This window comes from Carassius auratus, chromosome 24 (genome assembly GCF_003368295.1).
Source record: "Carassius auratus strain Wakin chromosome 24, ASM336829v1, whole genome shotgun sequence".
Classification (NCBI taxonomy): Eukaryota; Metazoa; Chordata; class Actinopteri; order Cypriniformes; family Cyprinidae; genus Carassius; species Carassius auratus.
This window is the reverse complement of record NC_039266.1, coordinates 401,464-425,550: the sequence shown is the minus strand read 5'-3', so window position 1 is coordinate 425,550 and position 24,087 is coordinate 401,464. Positions and strand designations below refer to the sequence as shown.

Here is a 24,087-nt window from a genome sequence, read left to right as displayed (position 1 = left end):
ACAACCTTAAAGGAATAGTGCACCCAAAAATGTAAATTTGATGAAAATGTACTCACCTTTGGGTCCTCCAAGATGTAGATGAGTTTCTGAATAGATTTGGAGAAATTCAGCATTACCTCATTTGCTCAATAATGGATCCTATGTAGTGAATGGGTGCCGTCAGAATGAGAGTCGAAACAGCTGATAAAAACATCACGATAATCTAAACGATTCCAGTCCATCAATTAACATCTTGTGAATTGAAAAGCTGGGTGTTTGTAAGAAACCAATCCATTATTATCCATAACTTCCTACCAGTGAAAAAGTCCATCAGACTTACAGACAATGTGTGCATATTTCTCTACAGATTCAGCCAAGATTACCATTTTTCAGCAGAAAAAGCTAAATTATGAATGGAGGACTTGTACAAATTTAAAAAATATCTTGATGACGGATTTGTTTCTTACAAACACAGCTTTTTGCTTCTTAAGGTGTCAGTTGATGGACTGGAGTGATGGCTAATACAATTCTATACTACTGATATTACTATTGAAAATAGCTATAAAAATTTAGAAGTTCATAAGACTTTTAAGATAATAGTAAAGACACAGTGGAACACAATTTTATTTTTTCGTAATATTTAAATGTATATATACAACATCAAAAAATTAATCACACCAGGAAAATCGCACATCTTTATTTTATACACTACTCTAAAATTTTGTTTACTATGTGAAGGAAAACCTGTATTACCTCCACCAGAATTGCCATGTATGTGGCATTTGACATTAAATAACTGACTCTGAGACATGGGCCTCTATGGAGCTCAGACGGATGCATCTCACTGGGCTTTCTCTGCAAGTGCAATGGCCTCCTCCTTTTCTCTCTGTGCTTCCTCTCTCCATCGAGCCTTCTTCTCCATGTTTCGGGAGGTCAGATTGTCATGCCGACCTGCCGCCTGCCATTGAAGGCATTGGTTAAAGGATATGAGAGCCACATATTACCCAAGCTTATCATTTATACCAAAAGCACACTTTTTATTACCTTTTTCCCAGAGACAGACATAGCAACGCATGCCATGATGGTCAGTGCCATCATCACATAGCAGGCCTTCACACGCACTCTATTCCTGGCAGCATCAATCGTCTCAAATCTGAAAACAATGCAGTACGTTCATAAGTAAAGAAAACACTATAAAATAGTATGTGAAGATATGCTTAAACAAGTCTAATTGTACAAAGAAAGTAGTTTTTGAAACAAATCCGAAGCAGTTTCATGTTGAGGTCAACATGAAATATTAGCATATTGCCCGCCCACTTGTTGGTCTTTTCACATTGGTCTGAATGAGAATGTAAATTCATTCTTTGCAACTGGGCCGCTTTTGTAGCAGAAAAATAGCTGTTTCCCTGGTAACGCTGTACACAAAGCAGCACTGCGCTCACAAACACTGCTTTACAGCATTACAGCATCATGCAATTACAGGCATTAGACCAATCACTGCGATTAGTGTTGAAAAATGAATCAAAAAATGAATCGAGCAATTAAGGTAAAAATAAATGCATATTATAAGACAATGAAAGTGTTTTTTGACAACCAGTTGTTGTGGACTCCCAAAACCAAAATATGACTTCATGACCAATAAAGTAAAAGAACCAGTAATCGTCCAGTAAAATACCATTGATCTTTGGGATTTTAAGGATTGACACTTTGATTATACAAATGGATATCATAATCAATCATTAAATCAGTATTTTTACTCATCCCTAGTAAAAAAGCAACAGTATGATGGGTCACAGAGGACATGCCTGCCATGTTCTGCATCTAACATCACAAACAGAGCCCACTCTCATCTCCCTCCAGATACCATGAATTACACTAATTACCTGTCAGTACATTGAGTAATCAATCTTGTTTGAACCTCACAGCGGACATCTCATGTGTTCCACCAATACTCTGGCAGAACTTTAGTCACATGACCTCATACACCATCTATATGCTCAGTAGTTTGCCTGGAGCTTGGGGTTTATCTCAATGTAAACAGGAATAGCCCACTTACGACACAAACTCTGGAATCTGTTCTGCGGTTTTGAATCGCCCAGACCACAGCAGCATCTTTCTATCCCATTCTGATGGACGGTAACCTGGTACTTTAAACCCTAGCCGCTGTGCTGGAGAAAACAAGGAGAAAGGAAACACAAGGTGAAGAAAAGTGCAATCTGATCCTTGTAGAACAGCCAAAACAGGAACCTATCTTGCTCTACATCATAATTACGCTGTTCTGCATGTTTTTTCTTGCTTTTGAATTCCTTCTTTGAATTGTAACAAAACGTGCTGGTATGACGTGCAGTGTCAAGGCAAGTGCTGTGTCACGTCTGGTGCTGAATCATGTCATGTGCTGCGTCATATGCCCCTTTTCCAAATGCAGACAGACAGAAGTGAATGGATATTTGAGTACTGACCCTGTGGTGCGGATGCCCCCTCTTGAGGCTTGCTGCACAGTCTTCTGCTCCCTGTGGTCATCACACCTCTCCTCACCTGCCCTATAGAAGGAGGAAAGGACCATAAAATGAGAATTCCGTCATTTACTCACCCTCATCTTGGTTTGAATTTCATTCCTTAGTGGAACATTTTTAGATCTTCAAGTCTGTCATTGTGATGTTGCATGATGATGTTTATACAACACAAATCTGTTGTTTCCTGTAATATTTGCACTGGTAAAAGTTTAAAACATTGTTTGTTTTTGTTTTTTCCAGATGAGGACATGACATTGCATTTAAACATTTGATTTAGCATTTTAGCAGCTGTTTAAGAATGATCTTTTATTCAATCGTTTGACGATCTGATTTGTTGTACAATGAGCTATACTAAAATACAGTAAAAATGCTTAAGATGACATACAGAGCAATACCACAGTTTTTAATAATTATCATTTTTATAGTATTCATAACACACACATACATAACACAATTTAAAATAACTGTTTTCTATTTGAATATATTTTAAAATGTAATTTATTCCTGTGATTTCAAAGCTGAATTTTCAGCATCATTACTCCAGTCTTCAGTGTCACATGACCCTTCAGAGTCATTCTAATATTAGGATTTGCTGCTCAAAAAAACATGTATTATTATTTTTATGTTGAAAACAGCTAAATATAATTTTTAAAGGTTGCTTTTATTGGGGAAAATAATCGAAATTTCTCAAGAGAAAATTCACCCCACAAATTTTTCCCCGTTTGTGTTGTTTTACTACATACATAATAATTTAAAGTATAAAACATTGTTATTTACAATACACAGCATGGTATTTTATCATAATTTTACAGGGGACAACCCTCGGGACAACCATTCTCATTTAATCGTTCATTCAAAAGATTCTAATTGAGAAACAGGTCTTTATGAATTGAGACACTGACTCCATTTATTTATTTTTTATTTTGTTCAAATTAATATATGAAGCAATGAACATTTTGTCAGAACCACTAGTAAATTGTTATAACAATTTACAACCCTAATTTCATAAAGTACAAGTTGATTTTGAAATGCACCTAAATTTTTTGCATCTATATATTTCATCATTGAGGATTTCTTCAAAAAAGTCTTGTGTCTGGTCTGGTGGGATAAGTGTTTCGTCACACCCTTAATAAATAAATATATATATATATATATATATATATATATATATATATATATATATATATATATATATATATATATATATATATATATATATATATAAAACACTAATCGATACCAAGTTACCACGGCTCTTAGTAAAAATCTTAAAATATTCATAATTTATATTTACTGTGATGCATACAATAAATTATATTTTAAGATATTAGACTCGATAAGATATAATAATATACAACTCCATTATGATGTATTACTTTATCGGAGATTATACTATGGAAGATTTTGTAAGAGAGATCAGATGGAGTTGTAAAATCATTATAACGAGTCGTTGATAATTCCACGCAACAACCTTGTGAATCCAATCATGTCAGTCTCGAAAAGTTATACTTTATATTTTTATAATCATGTTTTCACAGCTAGTTTTATGGCCACAAGTGTCTGAAGAATATCCACTGTGCCCAGTGCCAAAGCTTATAATATGCTGACCAAAACAAACATCACACGGAAAATACTGACCTATTAAAGTGCCAAAAGCGGCGCGAGGCCCTCTGATCATGTTGAAGATCATGACTTCTGAAGAAAAATACAATGAAAGAGAAAGACGATTTTCAAGCCAAGAAATTGTGCCCAAGTTACAATGCTGGGTTTAGTTCATCTAACCTTAAAGTCAGTTCGAGTTCACACGAGAGCGCAGAGGAGCTGGTGTAACCCTGAAGGACCCTGAGCAACCAAAACAGCTCAGCAGCTTACACCAGCGCCTGTTAATGACGTAAGTTACGTATGTTAAGTGAGCGTAAAACGATTATTATGAGGTTGTAAATGGTATAACTAAAAGTCAAGTTAAATAAAATATATAATATAAAATATTTGCAGTCCTTCAAAACATGTTGAATAAATCATCACGTTTAATCTTATTTTTATCGTGAAAAATTATTCTTTCAAACTATATATATTAAGTTGGCTCCCTACAGTAAAAGATTGCGGGAACACTCAATAATTCCCTTTAACGTTTTTTAGAAAGTGTCAAAAAACAACCGTTTTTATAGTAAACATAATGCAGGCAGTTTTTGGTCGCCCTCTTAGCACAGGACCTCTTCAGTCCACTATGGCGGCGCCCGGTGGAGCTCTGAACTGTGAGGACTTTTCAATGTTTCAGGTAAAACGTGCGAAGTTGTTGACAGGCATGATAAAAGTATGCAGGATGTTTAAGCGCATACTGATTTCCATAAGTATGTTGTTAAAATGTTTACGGGAAGGCTGTGTGAATGACTGACCCTCGGTGGTCTCCTGCATGCTGTATGAGCTTCAATGAGCAGCAGAGCAAACGTGTGCGATTAAGCGACTGTGTTGTGCAAATATAAAATACGCATTAGACGAGTTTTCATGAATACACAATGCAAAACACCAGGATTCTCAGTTAAAGTTTATATGAGCGTATGGGGGAAGTTGTATAATTTAGATGTTTTGACATTTAAAAACAAACAATTTTATGTATGGTTTTGAACGATCTTTAAGTGTTTTGTCCAATTAATTTAATTGTTTCTGAGGTATTCTATGTGTCCCTCAGTTAATATAAACCCTAATATAAAGCTCTATGCTGAGAAATTACACAAGAATTAGAAAGTGTAGTTTGAAATAGATTTTCCCTCTGCTTAATGTTGTCAGCTACCTGGTATATATAGTTATATTGTTCCCTTTTTTTTAAATGTAACGTGTGATTATAGTTACCAAGGTTTTTTACCTTAAGATAAAATAGTAGCAGTTTTATCAATAATGCCTAAATGGAGGGTAAGATGTTTTCTTATCATTTAATGTGGAAAATCTCAACGACGTTGATATGTTCTGGTAATTTTCCTGAAAATTCTACTTAATTAAATCTAATTGTACTAAGACTTACTGACTTTGCTTACACAGAGTATAACTACTTCCAAATAAATAAAAAATAAATAAATTTCCCCTTCACCTTATTACAGTAGCGGTGTTCCCTGTCAATAGTGAGCAGCCTACATTTCTAAGAAATAATTCATGCCAGTGGATTCAATATTTTCATGAATTTGTTTTCTTTCAGTCAGCACAGGTCTTGTATTTCTTAGCAAAAAGACTGAATCCAAAATTTTGTGTTAATATAACAAAAGAGGTTTACAATAAAACAATTTTTTAAAGCAAATTAAGAATTTTCAGCACAGCAAGGGTTGAAAAGCATATAAACAACGGTGATTGCACTACATTCAAAACAAGAACAAATAGCTTACATTTTTATATACATTGATATGCTGTACAATGTGTACATCTCTTTTCTTGTCCTGTAGGAAGTATTAAAAGTGATGCGCACCATAGATGACAGAATTGTCCATGGCCTCAATACTACTGTGCCCACTGCATCCTTCTCAGGCAAAGTGGACGCCACACAGACCTGCAAAGAACTTTATGAATCTGTATGTATCACCATGCAAAACACTCTTTAATAATCTAAAATTATTATTAGAGATCCCCTAATTTTGTTTTTGATGTATTACTGATTTAAGTATATTGTCATACTCTGTGATGCATTAATTACAAGCTATTTTTCTGTACTGCCTATGCCTTTCAGCTCATGGAAGCTCATCTTTCCAGAGATAAGGCAATAAAGTCATGTATTACAGAGACCTCTGCTGTCGTTGGGCAGTTACGTGAAGAGAGGGCAAAAGATAGCGACAACTTGTCAATAATCAAGCAACTCAGGAAAGAGCAAACTAAGGTAATGTATTTATTTATCTGTGCTTGGGCTGAAATCGATTGAACTCTTGTTTGAATTCTCTAGCATTTCCCTACAGTTAAAACTCATGCAGTCTGAGCTAAATGTTGAAGAAGTGGTCAACGACCGGAGTCTGAAGGTGAGTTATTGAGTGTCACCTGTTGATCTGAGTGGTTTGCACTTAGAAGTGTTTGTTAATGATCATGTTTTCCTCCAGGTTTTCAATGAAAGGTGCCGAATTCACTACACACCTCCCAAGATCAAGTGAATAATACTTCTGTTGTCAACATAAACTACACTGTTGTTCTGAGGAAAACACCTGGAGCTGAGCCTGGACATTGTCATTGACCCCATAAACCCTCCATCAGTATGCTCTGTGGCTTTGTGTTTCTTACAGTGAAGAAACACTACTGCTGCCCAAATCCTGTAAACCTTTTTGTATAAATATTGTACAAAAGATTTTATAAACCATGAAATGTTTTCCCATTGCTGAAAAGTTGTCTGTTATTTGCTTTGCGATATAGTCATTTGAAGTGAAGGGGACTTAAAGATTATCAATCTGTTCTCAGATGTTGATGTGGCCATCTGTGTCAAAAGTTAATGTGAATTGTGTGAACTTTTTTTTTTTTTTTTTTTTAAGAAAAAGAAAGCTTCAAGGACTGTCCCTAAATATAACCATCACTGGGGCATGAGCAGATTGTATGAATGAGAAATTCATGGAAATTAGCCACTGATTCATCAAAACTGAAAATAGATATGAATTGCCTTGAGATTAGTTTTGGGATTTCAGTCTTTTAGATGCCACAGACCCCCAAATGATGATCACTTATTTACTGAAATATAAATATTATAAACTTTTAGAATTTTTTTTGTTTTAATCTTATTTTTGTTAACATTTCTTTCCCCAGTTTGAAAAACCCTTGCCAACAAACAAACAAACAAACAAACAAAAACTGTCCATCCATGTACTTTATGTAAATAATATAAAATACTTATCAGTAAGTACAAAGCCCAAAATGTGAAGACAAAAACTACTGATATTATAGGTAACAAGATGTGAGTTAAGTGATGTTTCGAGTGTGTGGGATGGGTTATTTTACAGCTATGCCAAACACATAATGGAAACATGTATTTAAAGGGTTACCTAATTCACAATTAGTGTCATCGCAGGTAGTGATCCAACTAGTCACTCTTCTGTGATCACACTATTTAGTAAAAATGGTAACCATGAGATTTAGGAGTATTTTAGACAGTATTTATGATGATTTGCTTAAGTTTGCTTTAGAAGTATTCAATGGGATCATGATGAGCCTTGGGTGTCTGTATGCTGTGCAGCTCCAGTGTCTCTCCGTGACAGGGCAGAGTCTTATAGACACGTAGATGAATGTACTCATCCTCACCTACATGCACCTGAAACACATCATTTACAACAGTGCTTTTGAAAATATATTATGGCTGTTAATAAATAAATCTGAGGCTTGCTTTTACAGACATATTCAGTACATTAACATGGTACTCTTAAAAGTTAATTAACAAAATCAGGGATTTCTCTTACCTTAATGAAGTAATTTGTCCCCGCAACGAGTTGTGTTTTAAAAGTTTTTGCGGCGAAAACGTCAAACTTACGCCCAGCTTTATCCTCGGCATGAGACTTTATCTGTGGAAAAACGTCGTTTGTTGTTGTGTGACACATCACTTCAGTATTTCTATTTATCTACAGTAAAAAATAAAAAAGTTACCAACCTCATCGCATATTTTCTGCACCTCTTCATTCGCATCTTTCGCCTCAGTTGTTCCGCCACAAAGTAAAGGCATTTTTTTTTTAATGGCTGAGAGGTAATAAAAACACTCCGTAATGTTTTCTCACGATCAAATTTACCGAATGGAGGGTTTATTTCCTGGTGATCACGAGACATTGGAAGAAACCATTTTTGTAGAATAGACTAAAGAGTCTTGCAGTGTATGAACAGAGAAGAGCTGCACGGATGTTATGCTTAAACATAAGTCTAAATATGATAATTATTTAAGTCTAAACATAAAATATTGATCTTTCCTGTATTAATGTATCTCTGTTCATATTTCGTCATCCCCCGCTAAGTGGTTTGATCCTCGCATTGCCGCATATGTAACATGTAAGGGCGTGGATAATTATGATGTAAATAATTGTTTAACACGATAAAAAAATAAATAAAATAACATTTTAAATTTATTAAACAATTCATGCAGGCTTTTCCTACACTCTACATATGCAGGTGACTATTGATGCTTCTGTGACTCCTACTGAATTAACTCAAACATATATATATATATGTTTATGTTTGGTAAAGAACAACGTGTGCTTAAACTTAATATGCAAAATTTTGCCCTTGAAGATACACGAACGAAGTACCTTTGAATTAAACCAAACACGCATACCAGTCAATCATGGTCTTCTAAGGAAATACGCAAATATTTAATTTGAAAACAAACTTTGAAAATGTATAACAGGTTAAGCTCCCTGCAAAAACATGATCGTAAACATATTTTGTTAAACTGTATATAACTGTCAATATCACTTCTTCACATGTTCAGATGTGTTTCATAATAGATATATATATGCTTCATCATGTGTCCATCCATGTGTACATTTACTTCCTTAACTGTTAAAAACATTATTACACACACAGTTAATGACTAAGCTATGTTATCAAACATGTACCTGTGGATAAAAAGTGTAGTTTTTACTTTATAAAACATTAGTTTTGTAGTAAAATTACAAAATGTGAACAATTAATTATATAAAAAAGGAAACAGAAACTATTTTAAAAGAAAAAACACTACTAATTCAGAGTGTGAGATTAGTTAGTTGTGTAAGGATTTTTCATAACCATCGGAAGTGCAAAGAAAAAATGGTAGCCTTGACAGCTATTGTAACACCTTCAAATGACATACTGAGCAGGTGTAGTCTTACAGTTACACAACCTGCCCTTTATAAAACCAGTCCCACCGGGGTAGTATTTGTGTTATTCAGTCCTCAGAGTGTTACGCTTACTTCCCTCTCTCTTCAACGCTTGGTTTCAGACTCTGAAACTGGTCTCAGACGTAGGTAAGATACAAGTTTTTTTGTCTTTATGTTTCATTGACTTATCACTAATAATGCATATGTGAGGGTGCTTGTGTTGAGCTGATATATATATATATATATATATATATATATATATATATATATATATATCAATATCAGCTCAACACAAGCACCCTCACATACATATATATATATATATATATATATATATATATATATATATATATATATATATATATATATATATATATATATATATATATATATATATACACACACATATACATATACATATAAATATACATATATATGTTTGTGTGTGTGTGTGTTTGTGTGTGTTTTCAGATAACAACAAGCAGAACATTCTCTTTATTTCAGCTTCTCACAATGGGAGGTCACAGCTTTGCCCGTTTAGCACTCATAGTCCTTTCTGTTGTCATTTACATAATCTGTATCATATTCAACGCACTTGCTGGCCCTGGAACTGGTAAGTACAGAAGATAGATATATTACTGTTTCCAGTATGAATTAGGTGCTAAATTACAATTTGGTTATATATATTGCTACAATGTTATTTTTTACGATTTGCAGGTCCTTTTCGGAACAACACTGGAGCGATATCAGATAAATACAATACAGAAATCACTCCCTCAGGATGGACTTTCTCAATCTGGGGTGTCATCTACACTTGGCTGTCGCTCATGCATATTTACATCCTCACCACTACCTGCAGGAGGTAAGAACTCAGAGAGCTCGAATCAAAAAATAAAGTGGGATAAAATGTGATTTGTAATATTAACATGCAGTTAATGAGACGATTATGTAAATTGTTCTCACAGGACTGTTTATGGTCCAATGTACTGCAGTCCTGCTGTGTTGCCATATGGATTCTTCATAACCTGGATTGTAAACATGCTGCTAAATATAATCTGGCTTCTGCTGTGGGACAGACAGTAAGTTTATGTCATTTTAAAAACAATTATGATAAACTGTGGCAGCCAAAAGTTTGTAATATTAATAACAAATATTACAATTAAAATTATTAAAATATTAAAATTTTTAATAACAAAATTGAGTATATTTTAAAATGTAATTACTCCTGTCTCCAAATGATCATTATCTAAAACTGTGTTGCTTTTTGTGGAAACCATAATAAAACCGTGATCTTAGATGAATAGAAATTTAATTAAACTGTATTTATTAATTTATTAATTTATTTGTTATATTTAAAAATAATAGCAAAAACTGTGAAAACATTGATTAAAAAAAAGAAATGTTTCTTAATCAACACATTAGAGTGATTTCTGAAGGATCATGTGACACTGAAGACTGGAGTAATGGCTGCTGAAAATGCTGCTTTGCATCAGAGGAATAAATAATATAAAAATAATAATAAAAAAAAAAATATATATATATATATATATATATATATATATATATATATATATATATAAAACAGTCAATTTAAATAGTAATAATATTTCACAATATTACTGTTTTCAAAAACTTTTGGTTACCAGTGTATATTCAAGTAATGAAATTGTAAAATATTTTACATTTGTTTTTCAAAGAGGAAATTCTACTAATATTTGGGGGAAAAAACATATACATATACTGCATGTACAATACAATGGACTAAATAATTTGTGCATAAAACATGTATATGTAATTTATATAATAATTATACTTACCTCTCTCATTATTGTTGACTGTTTGCAAAATCCTTATAAACTTCTTTGCATTTCTTTAAAGGGTGATGATTGCTGCATTCATTATCCTTGCTTTGATTGCCTTCACAAACTATTTGCTGATAATCTTCTCCTGCCATGGACTCAAACAATATGGAGCCTGGTTAAACAAGTATCACAAAGTAGATCTCTGGTGCATACGGATATTAGTGAGACACCCTTACAATTTTACTTAATGGCATATCAAACCATTTTAAAAACATTATGCATTTTTAATTTTGCACTTTAAATCTTGCAGGTTCAGAATGGCATTGCAACATACACAACATGGACAACAATTGCCACCCTGATTAACTTCACTGTTGTGCTGAGATATGATGCTGGAATGACCCAGTCAGATGCAGCAACAGTCTCTCTCTCTATTCTTTTGGGCGAAGCTATTTCTTGGTAAGACGATGGAACTCATCTAATTAATGAAGGATGCTAAATAAATGAAAGACATACATTTTGAGATGAATGCATTATCATTTTACAGGTTCATTGTAGAGAACTTTGTGTTTGAAAAGCACCTGCGATACATTCTGACAGTCTACCCTGTTGTTATTGTGGCCTTGAGTGGAAACATGACAAAGAACTATAAATCTGCAGATCCAAGCCGCAGCGGCATTTACATAGGTGAGCAGGAATGTGATAATGGCTTTGCTGTTGTGTTCTTAATCTAGTGTGCCATATTTCATGATAACAATATGTTTTTATTTTTCACAGCTGTTTTATTGGGGTTGACTTGTATACTATTTGCGATCAAAGTGTTTCTGGTTATATGGAGACACATTAAACATCCTCTCTACAAAGGCATGAATGTAGAGGAGGCGATATCACCAATGGAAATTGCTGAAAAACAGAAGAAGATCTTCACTTAAACTGAATAATGTTTGTATCATTTGATTTTATATTTTTCATAATTTTTAAATGCTTTTTATTTTTTTAATTGTTCAAATGTGTAAATATGTATTTTTGATAAATGATGAAGTAAAAACTAAAATTCAAAGCTTGTGTAAATTGAATTGCTCTTATCAGGGCAGGGGGTGTTCTAGGGTATCTTTTCAGTGACCATGATCTATGCACTGTTATGTAGCATTTTTCTCCAGCCATAAAATCATAAAACTCACTAGGGTTTATAGTTTTTGTAAAGTTTTAGATGGGAAGTCACAAGGTTGTTGGAACTGTGTGTTGATTTGTATGAGAACTACTTTTTAAATTATGATGATGATGATGAATAATAATAATAAAAAAAATCTGCAACTCTTATTTAAAAAATGTCTTCATTTTTTAAATTAAAGTTATATATTTTTATTATTAAATTATATTGCATTTGATACAAAAGGAAAAATATTAGTTGTAATAATTGTAAGAAATGTTTATATTTATTTAAAATGTAGTCTGAGAAATATGATATATAGACATGGTGCGTTACATGCCTTCTTTTACTGTCTATGGTTGCACGTCCCGTTTTTACTTCTATGCAATACAATGAAGGCTTTATAAAAACTGCTTCTCCATGTACCGCAGATCGGGGCGGGGCTACACGTGTACCTACTCTGATTGGTTCGATCGTAGTGTGGCTGTGAAACACTCCGCAGCACTAGGTGGCAGCATTTCATTGTGAGTCGTATTCCCGCACAGGAACAAAAATGAGCGGGAGAATTTGTGTTGTTATTGTGGGCCAAATGCAGTGACGGACTTTTTGAAAGATATTAATGTTTTTATTTTAGATATTAATATTTTAATGCTTTATTTCACTATTGTTTTGAAAGTTAATCTGTTGCGAATGCAAAATTAGCTTCAAGACTTGCCAAACTGCCTAAACAAAGAAGAGTGGAATGTAAGCGCGAATGGCGGTCAGCTAACCTAGCAGTAACGGGCATGTTGGGATTGAAACGGAGAACCGGACTATCTGCGCATTTAAGAGCTTAACTGGTGGACACACATTTTCTTTAACCGGGATGAACACCATGTCCCAGGTTAGTAGTTATGGTTGTATCGTTACGGAATAAACAAAGCCACCGTTTGTGGCGCAGAATGCGTTAAGTGGCTGCGCTCAAAACCTAGTGACTCATTCTACCTAGACAGTATTTTGGGGCATCGTAGACGCTGAAAACTCTCTCCGAGGAATCAGCTAGTTGTGTTTTGGGACAAAGCCAGTGTCTCTGAAAAGAAAGCAGAAGTAAAGGGAGAGTTCAGTCATGTAGCAATGCACCGCATCACATTGTTTATTACATTAATGTAAACATTATTTCAATGGTTTCTATTGTACATATGTGCTGTTCTTATGGACTTAATAATCATCAAGGAATCTATTTAACATTGATAATATGAAATGTTTCTTGAGCATCAAATCAGATTATTAGAATGATTTCTGAAGGGTTATTTGAGGAATAAATGACATTTTACGATATATTAAAATAGAAAACAGTTATTTTTAATTGTAATGCTAATATTACATTATTAAAGTTTTACTGCAATTTTGAATAAACAAATGCAGAGTGAACAGAAGAAATGTAAAAAAAAAAAAGTGCATAACCTTTGAACTGTAACTAATAGATAGATAACTAGATATATAGATATGGTTGTGTGTCTGTGTGTATGAATCATATAAAAATAGTTTAGTTACCATGAGTTTATTTTATGTATTTTATTCTTGAAATAAACTTGTGATGTTTGAATCAATGATTTCAGATCAAAGCCAAAAAGAAACTGCATTATTATCAAGGACATGAAATGTAAGTAATGTTACACTTTCATAACAACCTATTGTATTGGTTATTATCTTAACGATCTCAAGTAAGACTAATTTAATCATATGTTGCTGCTGCTTTTCAGAGTCAGTTCTGACTTCAAGATCGATAAGGTTTTGACCCTGCGTGATATTGACAAACTCTTCGATGAAATTGGTAATTATATTCTTACATTCATCTCATTGCTTAAAACGTTAATTTCATCATCGCTTTTTCATGCTATTAATTGTGCGAAACCTTATCTCATGTTGTTGTTATTGGTAGATGCTGACTCTGAGCTGGGTTTGCCTCTGCTTTCTCCTTTGCCCAAAAGCAATGGTATGAATAGTCAGAAGAAAAGTGAAAGTTCTTCTGATCCAGAAAAGATGAAGGCATCATCTCAACAGGTACACATGAAGTGAATCATAAGAAGTCAGACTGTTCTTAGTGCCACAAATGGTTAATCAGATGCCTCTGATTGTCAGGTGCCCAAGGATGCTTTAATCCAAGAAAATGGCATTCAAGAAGATGAAATGCTTTATAAAGGTAAACATATTTCTACTTGATTGTATTATTGGCCACAGTTTTTATATCATTTGTACTATGTACAATTATTGCTATTATTGCACATTTTTTTTAAAAGTAGCCTTAACATTTGATTAAACTAGCAAAAATGTTAAATTATTAACTATATTTTTGATCATCTTAATAAATGCACAAATTTCTTTGTAATTTAAAATTCTAAATGCAAATATAAAATTATGCAATTAAGTTATTGTATAATTTCTATTGGCAATGCAAGTAGAAATCTGAACTACTTGTCTGACCATGAAAGCAGAAAAAATGAGTTATTTAGCATATCTCATATCTGCTTAGCATCTGTAATAATTGTCACATTTCTTTCAATCCTAACAAAGAGAGTCCGTTTAAAGAACTTGCTCCCATAAAGACGTCCAGCCCTATTGCTTTGGCAACAGAGAGGGATGAAACGGTGGATGGAGTCAGACCTGTGGCTGATCCTCTTCTCTTTGTTGAGGACGAGGAACCCATTAGTGGAGACTTAAACAAGGCATCCTGCACTCAGCAGTCAGAACCGGTCAAGGAATCTGTTAATGGGTAAGAATAAATAGAGTCTGATAAATGTTACTGGTTTTGTTTCATTGTCTAACTGTTCACTTATTATCTCTGCCCTGAAGGGATAGCGGGTCTCTGGCTTCACCACCAGAAAGGCTCGAGTTTAGAAAAACTACTAAAGCGACTGCTTGTTCTTTATCAAGGTCAGATATTAATATGTAACTACATTATTGTTCATCAACATTTAATTTAACTTTCTTATAAATAATATTAATTGGGTTTAATATATTATCTAATTTCTTGTATTAGAATAAAAACAATTTAAACTTAAAATGTTTGTTCTTCAGTATGAAGCCTGCAGAATCCAATAAAATGTCTGAGCAAGCCACACAGTCCCCTTCAGAAACATTGTAAGGAAACTATCATTTCTTCTTATTATAACTGAATTGTTCTTTCTATTTAGAGCTGCAGTTTTCTTATTAAATCTCTTGCTTTTTTTATTATTAAGGGAGAAAAATCTGAGTCAACTTTCTCCTGTTTTGGTTCAGAAAAGTGAACCAAAACTTCAAGAGGTGGAGCAATGCAAGGATCAGGTGGTGGATGATCAAGGCAAAGGATTGTCTTTCCAGCACAAGCTTAAAAAGGCCTTGATGCTTAAATCCCCACGGTGAGTTTAAATGTTACATTCTGATCTTAAACCAAGTGTTGTTGTTACTTTTGTAACATGGCTTCATTTGTGAGTTCCAGGAAACCAGCAGCTGTTCCAGCTCCTCCACCTGTGGATTTAGAGGAGGATTTCATGATCCTAGACGACGAGGCTCCTGTTCTTTTTGTCATCCCTCGCAAGGCAGAGGTTAGCAGGAACAAAAGACCGGTCCCAGCAGACACCGCAAAGCAGAATGTTCTTACAGAGCCACACTGTACAGATCAGCTCTCACAGAGTGAAACAGATACGACTAATCAGCATGGGAAGGATGCCAAAATAAATAAAGTGCAAATGGAGTCTGGTAAACAGAAACGGAAAGAAAAGCATGGAAAAGCCTCAAAAAAGAGTGGCAAAGGCTCTGTGGCTCATGATAGTGTTGAGGATGGAGCAGACCATGTAACTGAAACTCTGGAGGACATTTCTGATCAGACCTCTTCTCAAACTGTACAGGGATGCAAAACTGTGTCATCAGGTAAATCACATTTTTACTAAATCTTAGATTTATGGTGTATAAAGATTGTTGTTATTATTATTATTTTACTCCAGTAAAAAGTGTCACATGGTCTTTCAGAAATCATACTCAGGAAACATTTCTTGTTATTCACAATATTTTTGTAAAACCATGATTCATTTTTTCCCAGTATTCTTTGATAAAGAACTGCATTTTATTTTTTATTTAATGTGTCCTTGCTGAAAAAATAAATAAAAAAAGGTCTGACCGTGGCCCCAAACCTTTTCAATAGTATTATTACCTTTTCTGAATCATGTTTAATAATCATTATATTCCAATATTTTTAATCAATTAATCCCAAAATTATTTTTTATTGAATGTATAAACTTAAAGTCAGTCCTTAGATACATTTAAACATTCATACCTTTTACTTTTTAAAGGCATTGTATTAGTGCATATACCTTATCAATACATTTATTTTTACTTTTATAATACATTCATAAATGAAAAATTGTGACACATTTAAAGGTTACATGTCATTTATATTTGAAATATTTCTTTGTGATGGTTACAGGAAAGAAACGTGCAAACAGCAAGGCACCTGAGACTGCTGATCTTTCTGACAAAGATGAAACAAATACAGGTGGCAGCCAAGAAATCTTAGATCCCGAGTCTAGAGCCACAAAGAAATCCTCAAAATCATCTAAACGACAGAGACCCAGGCCAAAAGCTAAGAAGGAATCCAATAAAGACACTGCTGTAGCAGATTATCACCCCACAAAATCCAACAAAAAAAGAAAGAATAACAAAAAGGAGGAAACTGCCTCTAAGACAAAGAAAGGAAGTTCTAAACAACAAAAAGAGTTGGAACAGATAGATCCTTCCTTTGAGGACCAAGAGAATGAAGCTTCACCTGCCCTCAATGAGCGAAAGGAGGAACAAATGACAGGTTAGTTCCTCCGACATTTGCTTAATTATACAGTGCACTGGTAATTACACCAAACATATTTTTATTATTTTGGTTAGACAGACTTCTAACACTCCCAACTCTGTGATTAGGCATCCTTAATAACCATCAGTGCAATCTTACAATCTTCTCTTTTTTTTGCACTGTAGCTGGGAATAAACGATCTTCACACAAGGAAGATGCTGTGGATCCAGGCAAAAAACAGAAGAGAAAAGAGACAAAACAGGTAGAACCAAAATCACAGGAACCACCAACAATAGAATCGGACATTTCTTCAGACAGTCCTTTGTGTTGCAAGAGGACAAGGAGACCTCCAGGAGCGTGGTGGCTCAGTAGCCCAAATGAGAGTAACCCAGAGCCTCGGCCAAAGCAAGCGTTGGATACAGCACCAAGACCGAAAGCCAGTACTAAAGCATCAACAAAGCAAGCAGCTGCTGTTGATTCTGAGGAAACAAAGTCTATCAGGCCTGCCCAGGGGAATCAGAAAAAGCAGAAGACTCCTAATGTGTTGGACAGGGCTCAAAAGATAATAGCAGGTGACAATGGAAAAAAAGCTGGAGCTGAGCAGAAGACTGCTAAGAAAACAGGTGGTCGAAGGAAACCAAAATCAACACCCAGTCAACCTCAAGTGGCATCACCAGGAGAGGAAGTGGGAGCTTATCCAAATGAGAATGATGCAGAGATGAGTCCAGAATTGTGTAGTCCTAACAGACAGCACAGCCTTCTTAGAGGTAAACTCATTCCCACACTTTTACTTCGGTTGATTTAAGTTTTTGTTCTTACTGTTTCTTCCTATAAATAAAACAGGTGAGAAGAGAGTGTTTGACTCGGTCTACTCACGTGAATCCGGATCTGCACAGAAACCGACTTCATCTTCTCTTAGAAAACCAGACAGTGCCGTGTCAGACAAAGTTCCACAGAAAAGACAAAGAAAAGGTCCTTCCAATTGGTGGGAGGCGCCACAGTCTCAGGAACCAGCCGATGGGCTTCCCACACCTCGCAGTCCGCCTCCACTAAAGTCCAAACTAACAAATACTCCCCTGCGTGGTGTGATTAATAAGGATGGAAATTCAATGAAATCACAAAAAACGAAGAATCCCACCAGGAACCTAAAAAGAAACATTATCAACACGCCAAAATCAATCAAACGATCTTTAGCCTCAATGAATGCCATTTTTGCTTCTGAAAACCCCGAAAACATTGTAAAAAGTGGATTAAGATGCAGAAAACAGGGACGCAGAAACCTCCTTCACTCTCTTGAGGACGAGTCCGATCACTCAAGTGAGAATGTGGCCCAGCTGCAGGGAAACGGCCGTACCTCTTTTGGCTTAACCAGTGGTGTTACAGAGGAGCCCTCGGGGACCAGAAACAAAACAAGTATCCGAGTATCCAGTGGACCCAACATGTTATCTGATGTGTAAGTTGAGATATTAAAGGCAGATACCTGGCCTAAACAAATGAGTCTAAATGCTGCAAATACATCTGCAGTTTATCTTGTAATGCATACTATATATACATTTTATATAGATTTTATACAAGGACAATATAGTACATTTAGTAATATTAATTATAATATAATAATAATATCGTTATATGAATGAAAGCAGAAATTGATATTACAATTCGTCAAGGACCCAATCAAAAGTGACAGTAGTTGCAATTATGATGTTACAAATGATATCTGTATTTTAAATAAATTCTATTTGTTCTCTTGAAATTTGTCAGTCAAAGAACCCTGGAAAATATATCACAATTTCCACAACAACATTAACTGTAATAATAAAAAGAAATGCTTTATGAGCCTCAAACCAGCATATAAGAATGATTTCTGAAGGATCATGTGACATTGAAGACTAGAGTTATGGCTTCTGAAAGTACAGCTTTGCCATGATAAGAATGAACTATTAAAATATATAAAAAAATAAAAGATGGTTTTATGTTATATATTATGTTATTACCTATGCACCAGACTATTAGGATAAAAATAACTGTTGTGTGGCCAGTGCAAACAATCACTTTGTTTAAAATTCTGCTTGTGTAGTGACGTGGCTTTCAGAAGTGGGCCGTCATCAATGCTTGAGCTTCAGCGACATGAAGAGGAGGATGATATTGGTATGATATTGGTATTCATGTGCAAAATATTGTAAACTTGCAGTCTGTAATTTCTGTGCCATTAAGTGAAATCGTGAATATAAGTTTATCAAACTCAAACTCCACTTAGGCCTGCTTTACTCTATCAGGCCTCTCAAACATACAGTGATTTGAATGTACCACAGAACAATTTGTCTATCGAGAAAATTGATCTAGAAATGGCAGTTTTAACAGCACATTTGTAACTATCACTGCTCTTATTTTCAGACTTGCCATCGTCTAGAGTGATGCCGACGTCGAGAGTGATGCCGCATGTGCGACAGGCTCCACGAGTGTTGGCCCAGTGCGATCTCTGTGGTCCTCCACTGCAGCCTATTGTCCTGGAGGAAGAGGACTGGAACAACCTGCGTGAGTGGTTCTCTCACCTGTGGCCCCCAGCCTCTAAAGGTAATGACATTACATGCATGAATAAAATGGCTCATTCAAACACGGCCCTACATGTCTATGGCACTATGTGAAAATATTTGCGTAATGCCACACAAATGTTCACGCAAAGAAAGAAGGCGTGGTTTCAGTAACCACAGTGTTGAAGCAGCCATGTCGGTGAGATGCTGTGTGTATCTTGGAGAAAACAAAAGCACTTTATTTGGCTTTCCGAAAGTAGATGCATTTAGGAATCTTTAAGATTACTGACAACAGAAAAGAGAGACAGTCACACAGTGTAGTCAGCTGTCTTAATCGTCCTTGGCTTGTGTACTGCATACAAGCTTCATCACTGTGTCTGTCACGCGACTCTGTTCCCCTTTCGGCCGAAGAAAGGAAGCTCACGATTATGGAAAGGAGTGTTACATTTCCAACAAGTGCTTAAGGTGTTCGGCCAATCACGATGCACTGGGTCAGTTGGCCAATCAGAGCAGACTGCGCATGTCGGAAGAGGGGACTTTGTGGAAAACAATGAGTTTGAGTGAGGCGAGGCATAGAGCACCTACAATAATGTACTGTATTTGAAAAATAATGTGTTTTTGGAACATGAAAGTATGTCAACATATTCGGTTACACCAAATACACAAAATAATGATCTTTTAAAAAAAATCTTCATATGACCCCTTTAAAAGTAATACCAGCAACCAATAAACTCATGCATAAATAACTGTCTATATCAGCATGAGGCAGTAGTGTACATTTGCCATTCAAAAAGAGAAAACAAAAATAGGACTTTTGATACATAAACCATAAACAAAGCTGTGATTTCCATTTTGAATATGAATCATGTGGATTACTTACTTGAAGCTGTGTGTACGGTATACTGTCCATGTCCAGAAAGGTAAGAAAAACATCATCAAAGTAGTCCATGTGGCATCAGAGGGTCAGTTAGAATTTTTTGAAGCATTGAAAATACATTTTGGTCCAAAAATAGCAAAAACGACTTTATTCAGCATTGTCTTCTCTTCCGTGTCTGTTGTGAGAGAGAGTTCAAAACAAAGAAGTTTCTGATATCCGGTTCGTTAACGAATCATTCGATGTAACTGGATCTTTTTGAACCAGTTCACCAAATCGAACTGAATCGTTTTAAACGGTTCGCATCTTCAATAAACATTAATCCACAAATGACTTAAACTGTTAACTTTTTTAATGTGGCTGACACTCCCTTTGAGTTCAAACAAACCAATATCCCAGAGTCATTCATGCACTCAAACAGTACACTGACTGAACTGCTGTGAAGAGAGAACTGAAGATGAACACCGAGCCAAGCCAGATAATGAACAATAGACTGACTCTTTATATTTCCAGTACTTTTTCATACTGTGGTATTTGAAATGGCAAAACCATAACCACAGGTAAGACTGGGTAGCGGGTTACTACATATGTTAGGTCAGTGTAATTATGGTTTCAGTGGTATTCTATTCAACTGTAGTATTTATGAAACCCATTTAGAAGTAACGCTACGGTTTTAATGCAAATGAAGTGCTTAATTCCCTCAGCAGATTATTTATCATGAATCTACAACATTTGTCAAAATAAGTTATTACTTTTGGTGTTATCATAGTAAAACCATAAAAAATTATTGTATAGTGGTGCATGACTTTTTTTCCCTTTCTGTTTTCCTTGTTGCTGTTTGCAATGCTGTGGCAGTCTAGCAGTTTGAAATGTTTGACATCCACAGCGCTTTTAAGTAGAAAATTCAAATGCGTCACACAGTGCACCACACAGATAATTGGTCTTCGCTGTGAGGTTCGGTTGTGAAGCATTTAAAGCATATCACATAAAAGCCTAGAACGTGAGATGAAGACACAATCATATTGGGGGAAGTTAGTTATTTAGCATCGGCAGCCTAAAATTTGGTTTATTTTCAGTGCTCGTGACATTCTTCATATACCTGATTAATATGCAGTGTTTTTGTTCTCCATTCTAGATGGACGAGTTATTAGTCCTGATGACTTCCACTGGCACTCTCACGGAGGCCGAGCAATGGGCCACGTGGTGGACCTCCACAGCCACTCTTTCTCACATGGAAAGATACTGCTGGGGTCATTCATGAAGAAACCCTCACAGGTGGACCTTGATACGGTTTCTGTGAGTAGAAAGCTAATATTTGCATAACCACAATAGTGACCAGTAGCCGTTTTGAGATATAATTGTAAAAACAAGTTCAATGGAAGGTTGCATTTGTTTTATTGTGCCTTTTTGCCTATATGACCCATCATTCCAAACTGGAGTACACTCTACACTCTGTTTAGATTGTATATCAACAGCACTTTAACTTTACGATTTCATTTGATTTAGGTATTCACCATTATCACAAGTTGTGTGCGTGTTGATATTGATGGTGAAAAGTCCATTTACAATTCTGGACAAGTGTTTATGATCCCCTCTGGTAAGTGCAAACTTTAATCAGACTGAATTAAATTTGATTTTACTTATCACTAAATAATAATTATTCGTGATTAACCACATTTTATTTTATTGTATTTCTTTTTGTTACAGGACAAGTGTACAGCATTCAAAACCTCTGTCAGGAGCCTGCAGTGTTGATTTACCACAGGACACAGTCAAGCGACACACAGAGCTGATTGACGTTGTGGCTTCCATCAACTTCTTTCAAATATTCAGCTGTATATTTGTTTTTTAAAGATACATTTGTAGATGATTGTTTCAAAATGCTGTAGAAGTATAGTTGTCTAGCAAAGCTCATAAATGCTAGTTGTTTTGTGTAAATAGCTTCAAGAAAATGTTTTTGATTTTATGATGCTCTATGAAAAGCTTTTCAAAACCGTGGTCTTATTAATATACATGTACATTGTTGTCTTTAGTTTTCCCTCAGAATGCAACTGTCTAGGTATTCAGAACAATTTTATTTGGTTGTCAGCAGGGGTCAGCAGATCCTTTGCTATATTACGCTTGCTGCGCATGTCCAACTTTGCCTGTTTTTATGCTCAGAAGTAGTGCTGTTTATGTGAGCTACATGTAAAAACAGACTTTCATCTTCATTTTTTTAGTAACCACTTCATTAACAGTTGATCAGTGTATTGTCGTGTAAGTAATTTCACAGCATTTGTGCTTGGAATATTGATTCGGCTTCTACTGTCCTGTTTGGAAATGTATTTATGTGTGATGTTTTTGTGTGGATTTGTAAAAAACATTTTGTTGGAATTTTGTGTTTTACACTCCCTTTCTGAAAAATCAAAGAGGTACAGAAGCCACTGTTCATTTGCTTTTTTTATAAAGTTAAATTGTATTTTCGACAGAAGAAAAATAGATATACACGTCAGACATTTCCATTTTTGTAAAGTGTATAAATAGATGCATAAGACTTCAATCCATTATTGTCTCTTTAACATTTAAAAATAAGTGTGACATTCACTTCTGTGACATTCACCATTTTTTCCCTTTGTCACTTACAAATCCTTTTTGTGAAGACCTGGGGACACTGTCGTTTAATTATGCAGCATGCTTTTAACATCAGACATGCAGTGGAAACGCAACATGAAAAATATGACACAAAATACCTTAAAATTTGTTTTTTATAGCAAACCATAACAGTTTACAACACACAAGTTTATCCCTTGGCTATAAGGCATCGCTAGGAATATTTCAAACAAGTGTGATTGTGATAGCACATATACTTTTTGTTTATAAGGATAATAAATTATTACATTAACCAGCATATGCGTCTAGTTTAGACACCCCCATCCTCCTGATGTTTTCAATCCAATCCACACAAAAGTCTCTTTCATTGTGTGCCTGAAAAGAGATATGGTTTGTTTACCACAAATTCTAGTAATTTTGGAATTACTTTGTCCAATTAAACTAGCAGAGGTTGGAAATGTTTCAATTAATCAGAGTGTGTCACTTTAATCACAGTAAATCCCCCATCAGCAGAACTGTGAAAAAGTCGACAATTTGCCATCTCTCACTTGTTATTGTGCTGAAATAGCAGTAGCTACGGGCATCAGTAATTCACTCTTTATCATGCAAACCCACCTGTGGATCCAGTCATTCCACTTTTAGAGGACAACTGGTTAAGAAAAATGAGCGGATCCCTGGAAAAACACATCAGAGAGCTTACTGATGTCAACTAGAGACCAAAAATATGTCAAAACAAGCGATTAGCAGTGTTTAATGGAGTGACTTTCCACATTTCCTATTGAATGTTGTGGAAAATGCCAACATATATCATGGATTTATTTTATCTTGCTGTTGAGGTATACACCCAGACATCGTTGTAAAGGTTAAGTACAGAGACCCACAAGGGGTAGCTGAATGATGTAGTAAAAAAGCCAGGTGCCGTTCTTTCCAGGAATAATGATTTAAAATATAATCTGGACTGAGGGTTTTCCTGATGAGTCTCTTGGGTTGGTCTTTTCTCCACAAAAGCAACTAGCAGTGGGCTAAAAGGGGAAAATAACTCAAAACTGGTGAGTTT

The 24,087-nt window shown here is 35.1% G+C and overlaps 5 protein-coding genes across 11 annotated transcripts; 3 read left to right on the top strand and 2 right to left on the bottom strand.

Moving 5' to 3' along the window:
• Positions 1-573: 573 nt before the first annotated feature.
• fam162a (family with sequence similarity 162 member A) lies at positions 574-4,377 on the bottom strand. 2 transcript variants are annotated; one of them, XM_026200470.1, is made up of 6 exons: positions 4,275-4,377; positions 4,131-4,187; positions 2,439-2,519; positions 2,036-2,147; positions 1,024-1,132; positions 574-937 (listed from the first exon to the last, which is right to left on the bottom strand). In XM_026200470.1, the coding sequence occupies exons 2-6, from the start codon at positions 4,180-4,182 to the stop codon at positions 821-823; spliced, it is 471 nt and encodes a 156-aa protein (XP_026056255.1). In that variant the 5' UTR covers positions 4,183-4,187; positions 4,275-4,377; the 3' UTR covers positions 574-820. The 2 variants fall into 2 exon arrangements, with proteins under 2 accessions (XP_026056255.1, XP_026056256.1); XM_026200471.1 differs by having other exon boundaries at positions 2,036-2,144.
• Positions 4,378-4,667: 290 nt separating this feature from the next.
• Positions 4,668-6,979, top strand: mix23 (mitochondrial matrix import factor 23). 2 transcript variants are annotated; one of them, XM_026200465.1, is made up of 5 exons: positions 4,668-4,770; positions 5,924-6,049; positions 6,205-6,351; positions 6,415-6,487; positions 6,566-6,634. In XM_026200465.1, exons 1-4 carry the CDS (start codon positions 4,669-4,671, stop codon positions 6,445-6,447), a joined length of 408 nt encoding a protein of 135 aa, XP_026056250.1. In that variant the 5' UTR covers position 4,668; the 3' UTR covers positions 6,448-6,487; positions 6,566-6,634. The 2 variants fall into 2 exon arrangements, with proteins under 2 accessions (XP_026056250.1, XP_026056249.1); XM_026200464.1 differs by having other exon boundaries at positions 4,669-4,770; positions 6,428-6,487; positions 6,566-6,979.
• Positions 6,980-7,299: 320 nt separating this feature from the next.
• cst14a.2 (cystatin 14a, tandem duplicate 2) lies at positions 7,300-8,255 on the bottom strand. Its single transcript, XM_026200466.1, has 3 exons — positions 8,092-8,255; positions 7,904-8,005; positions 7,300-7,758 (listed from the first exon to the last, which is right to left on the bottom strand). Exons 1-3 carry the CDS (start codon positions 8,161-8,163, stop codon positions 7,630-7,632), a joined length of 303 nt encoding a protein of 100 aa, XP_026056251.1. The 5' UTR covers positions 8,164-8,255; the 3' UTR covers positions 7,300-7,629.
• A 223-nt stretch (positions 8,256-8,478) lies between these two features.
• si:ch211-161h7.5 (uncharacterized) lies at positions 8,479-12,409 on the top strand. Of its 4 annotated transcripts, none has more exons than XM_026200463.1 (9): positions 8,479-8,600; positions 9,409-9,433; positions 9,791-9,899; positions 10,004-10,148; positions 10,252-10,365; positions 11,165-11,309; positions 11,399-11,547; positions 11,636-11,775; positions 11,866-12,409. In XM_026200463.1, the coding sequence occupies exons 3-9, from the start codon at positions 9,800-9,802 to the stop codon at positions 12,018-12,020; spliced, it is 948 nt and encodes a 315-aa protein (XP_026056248.1). In that variant the 5' UTR covers positions 8,479-8,600; positions 9,409-9,433; positions 9,791-9,799; the 3' UTR covers positions 12,021-12,409. The 4 variants fall into 4 exon arrangements, with proteins under 4 accessions (XP_026056248.1, XP_026056247.1, XP_026056246.1 ...); XM_026200462.1 differs by having other exon boundaries at positions 9,758-9,899; XM_026200461.1 differs by lacking the exon at positions 8,479-8,600 and having other exon boundaries at positions 8,619-9,433.
• Positions 12,410-12,763: 354 nt separating this feature from the next.
• Positions 12,764-23,169, top strand: LOC113041889 (peptidyl-prolyl cis-trans isomerase CYP95-like). Of its 2 annotated transcripts, none has more exons than XM_026200458.1 (18): positions 12,764-13,121; positions 13,837-13,880; positions 13,981-14,051; positions 14,160-14,281; positions 14,360-14,420; positions 14,792-14,990; positions 15,071-15,151; positions 15,296-15,358; positions 15,457-15,615; positions 15,690-16,126; positions 16,680-17,054; positions 17,222-17,803; positions 17,880-18,489; positions 19,114-19,184; positions 19,431-19,610; positions 21,577-21,737; positions 21,948-22,038; positions 22,149-23,169. In XM_026200458.1, exons 1-18 carry the CDS (start codon positions 13,104-13,106, stop codon positions 22,232-22,234), a joined length of 3,411 nt encoding a protein of 1,136 aa, XP_026056243.1. In that variant the 5' UTR covers positions 12,764-13,103; the 3' UTR covers positions 22,235-23,169. The 2 variants fall into 2 exon arrangements, with proteins under 2 accessions (XP_026056243.1, XP_026056244.1); XM_026200459.1 differs by having other exon boundaries at positions 12,765-13,121; positions 15,696-16,126.
• The last annotated feature ends 918 nt before the right edge of the window (positions 23,170-24,087 follow it).

Coding starts and splice junctions, on each gene's coding strand:
- cst14a.2 (XM_026200466.1), bottom strand. CDS start 8,163: ATGCCTTTACTTTGTGGCGGAACAACTGAGGCGAAAGATGCGAATGAA. Junction 8,006..8,091: donor TGCAGAAAATATGCGATGAG/GTTGGTAACTTT, acceptor GTTTTTCCACAG/ATAAAGTCTCATGCCGAGGA. Junction 7,759..7,903: donor GGACAAATTACTTCATTAAG/GTAAGAGAAATC, acceptor GATGTGTTTCAG/GTGCATGTAGGTGAGGATGA.
- si:ch211-161h7.5 (XM_026200463.1), top strand. CDS start 9,800: ATGGGAGGTCACAGCTTTGCCCGTTTAGCACTCATAGTCCTTTCTGTT. Junction 10,149..10,251: donor CTCACCACTACCTGCAGGAG/GTAAGAACTCAG, acceptor TTGTTCTCACAG/GACTGTTTATGGTCCAATGT. Junction 11,776..11,865: donor CCGCAGCGGCATTTACATAG/GTGAGCAGGAAT, acceptor TATTTTTCACAG/CTGTTTTATTGGGGTTGACT.
- fam162a (XM_026200470.1), bottom strand. CDS start 4,182: ATGATCTTCAACATGATCAGAGGGCCTCGCGCCGCTTTTGGCACTTTA. Junction 2,520..4,130: donor CGCTTTTGGCACTTTAATAG/GTCAGTATTTTC, acceptor CTCCTTCTATAG/GGCAGGTGAGGAGAGGTGTG. Junction 2,148..2,438: donor GGGGGCATCCGCACCACAGG/GTCAGTACTCAA, acceptor TGTTTTCTCCAG/CACAGCGGCTAGGGTTTAAA.
- mix23 (XM_026200464.1), top strand. CDS start 4,669: ATGCAGGCAGTTTTTGGTCGCCCTCTTAGCACAGGACCTCTTCAGTCC. Junction 4,771..5,923: donor AGGACTTTTCAATGTTTCAG/GTAAAACGTGCG, acceptor CTTGTCCTGTAG/GAAGTATTAAAAGTGATGCG. Junction 6,352..6,427: donor TCAGGAAAGAGCAAACTAAG/GTAATGTATTTA, acceptor ATTTCCCTACAG/TTAAAACTCATGCAGTCTGA.
- LOC113041889 (XM_026200458.1), top strand. Junction 13,881..13,980: donor TATTATCAAGGACATGAAAT/GTAAGTAATGTT, acceptor GCTGCTTTTCAG/AGTCAGTTCTGACTTCAAGA. Junction 15,616..15,689: donor TTGATGCTTAAATCCCCACG/GTGAGTTTAAAT, acceptor TTCATTTGTGAG/TTCCAGGAAACCAGCAGCTG.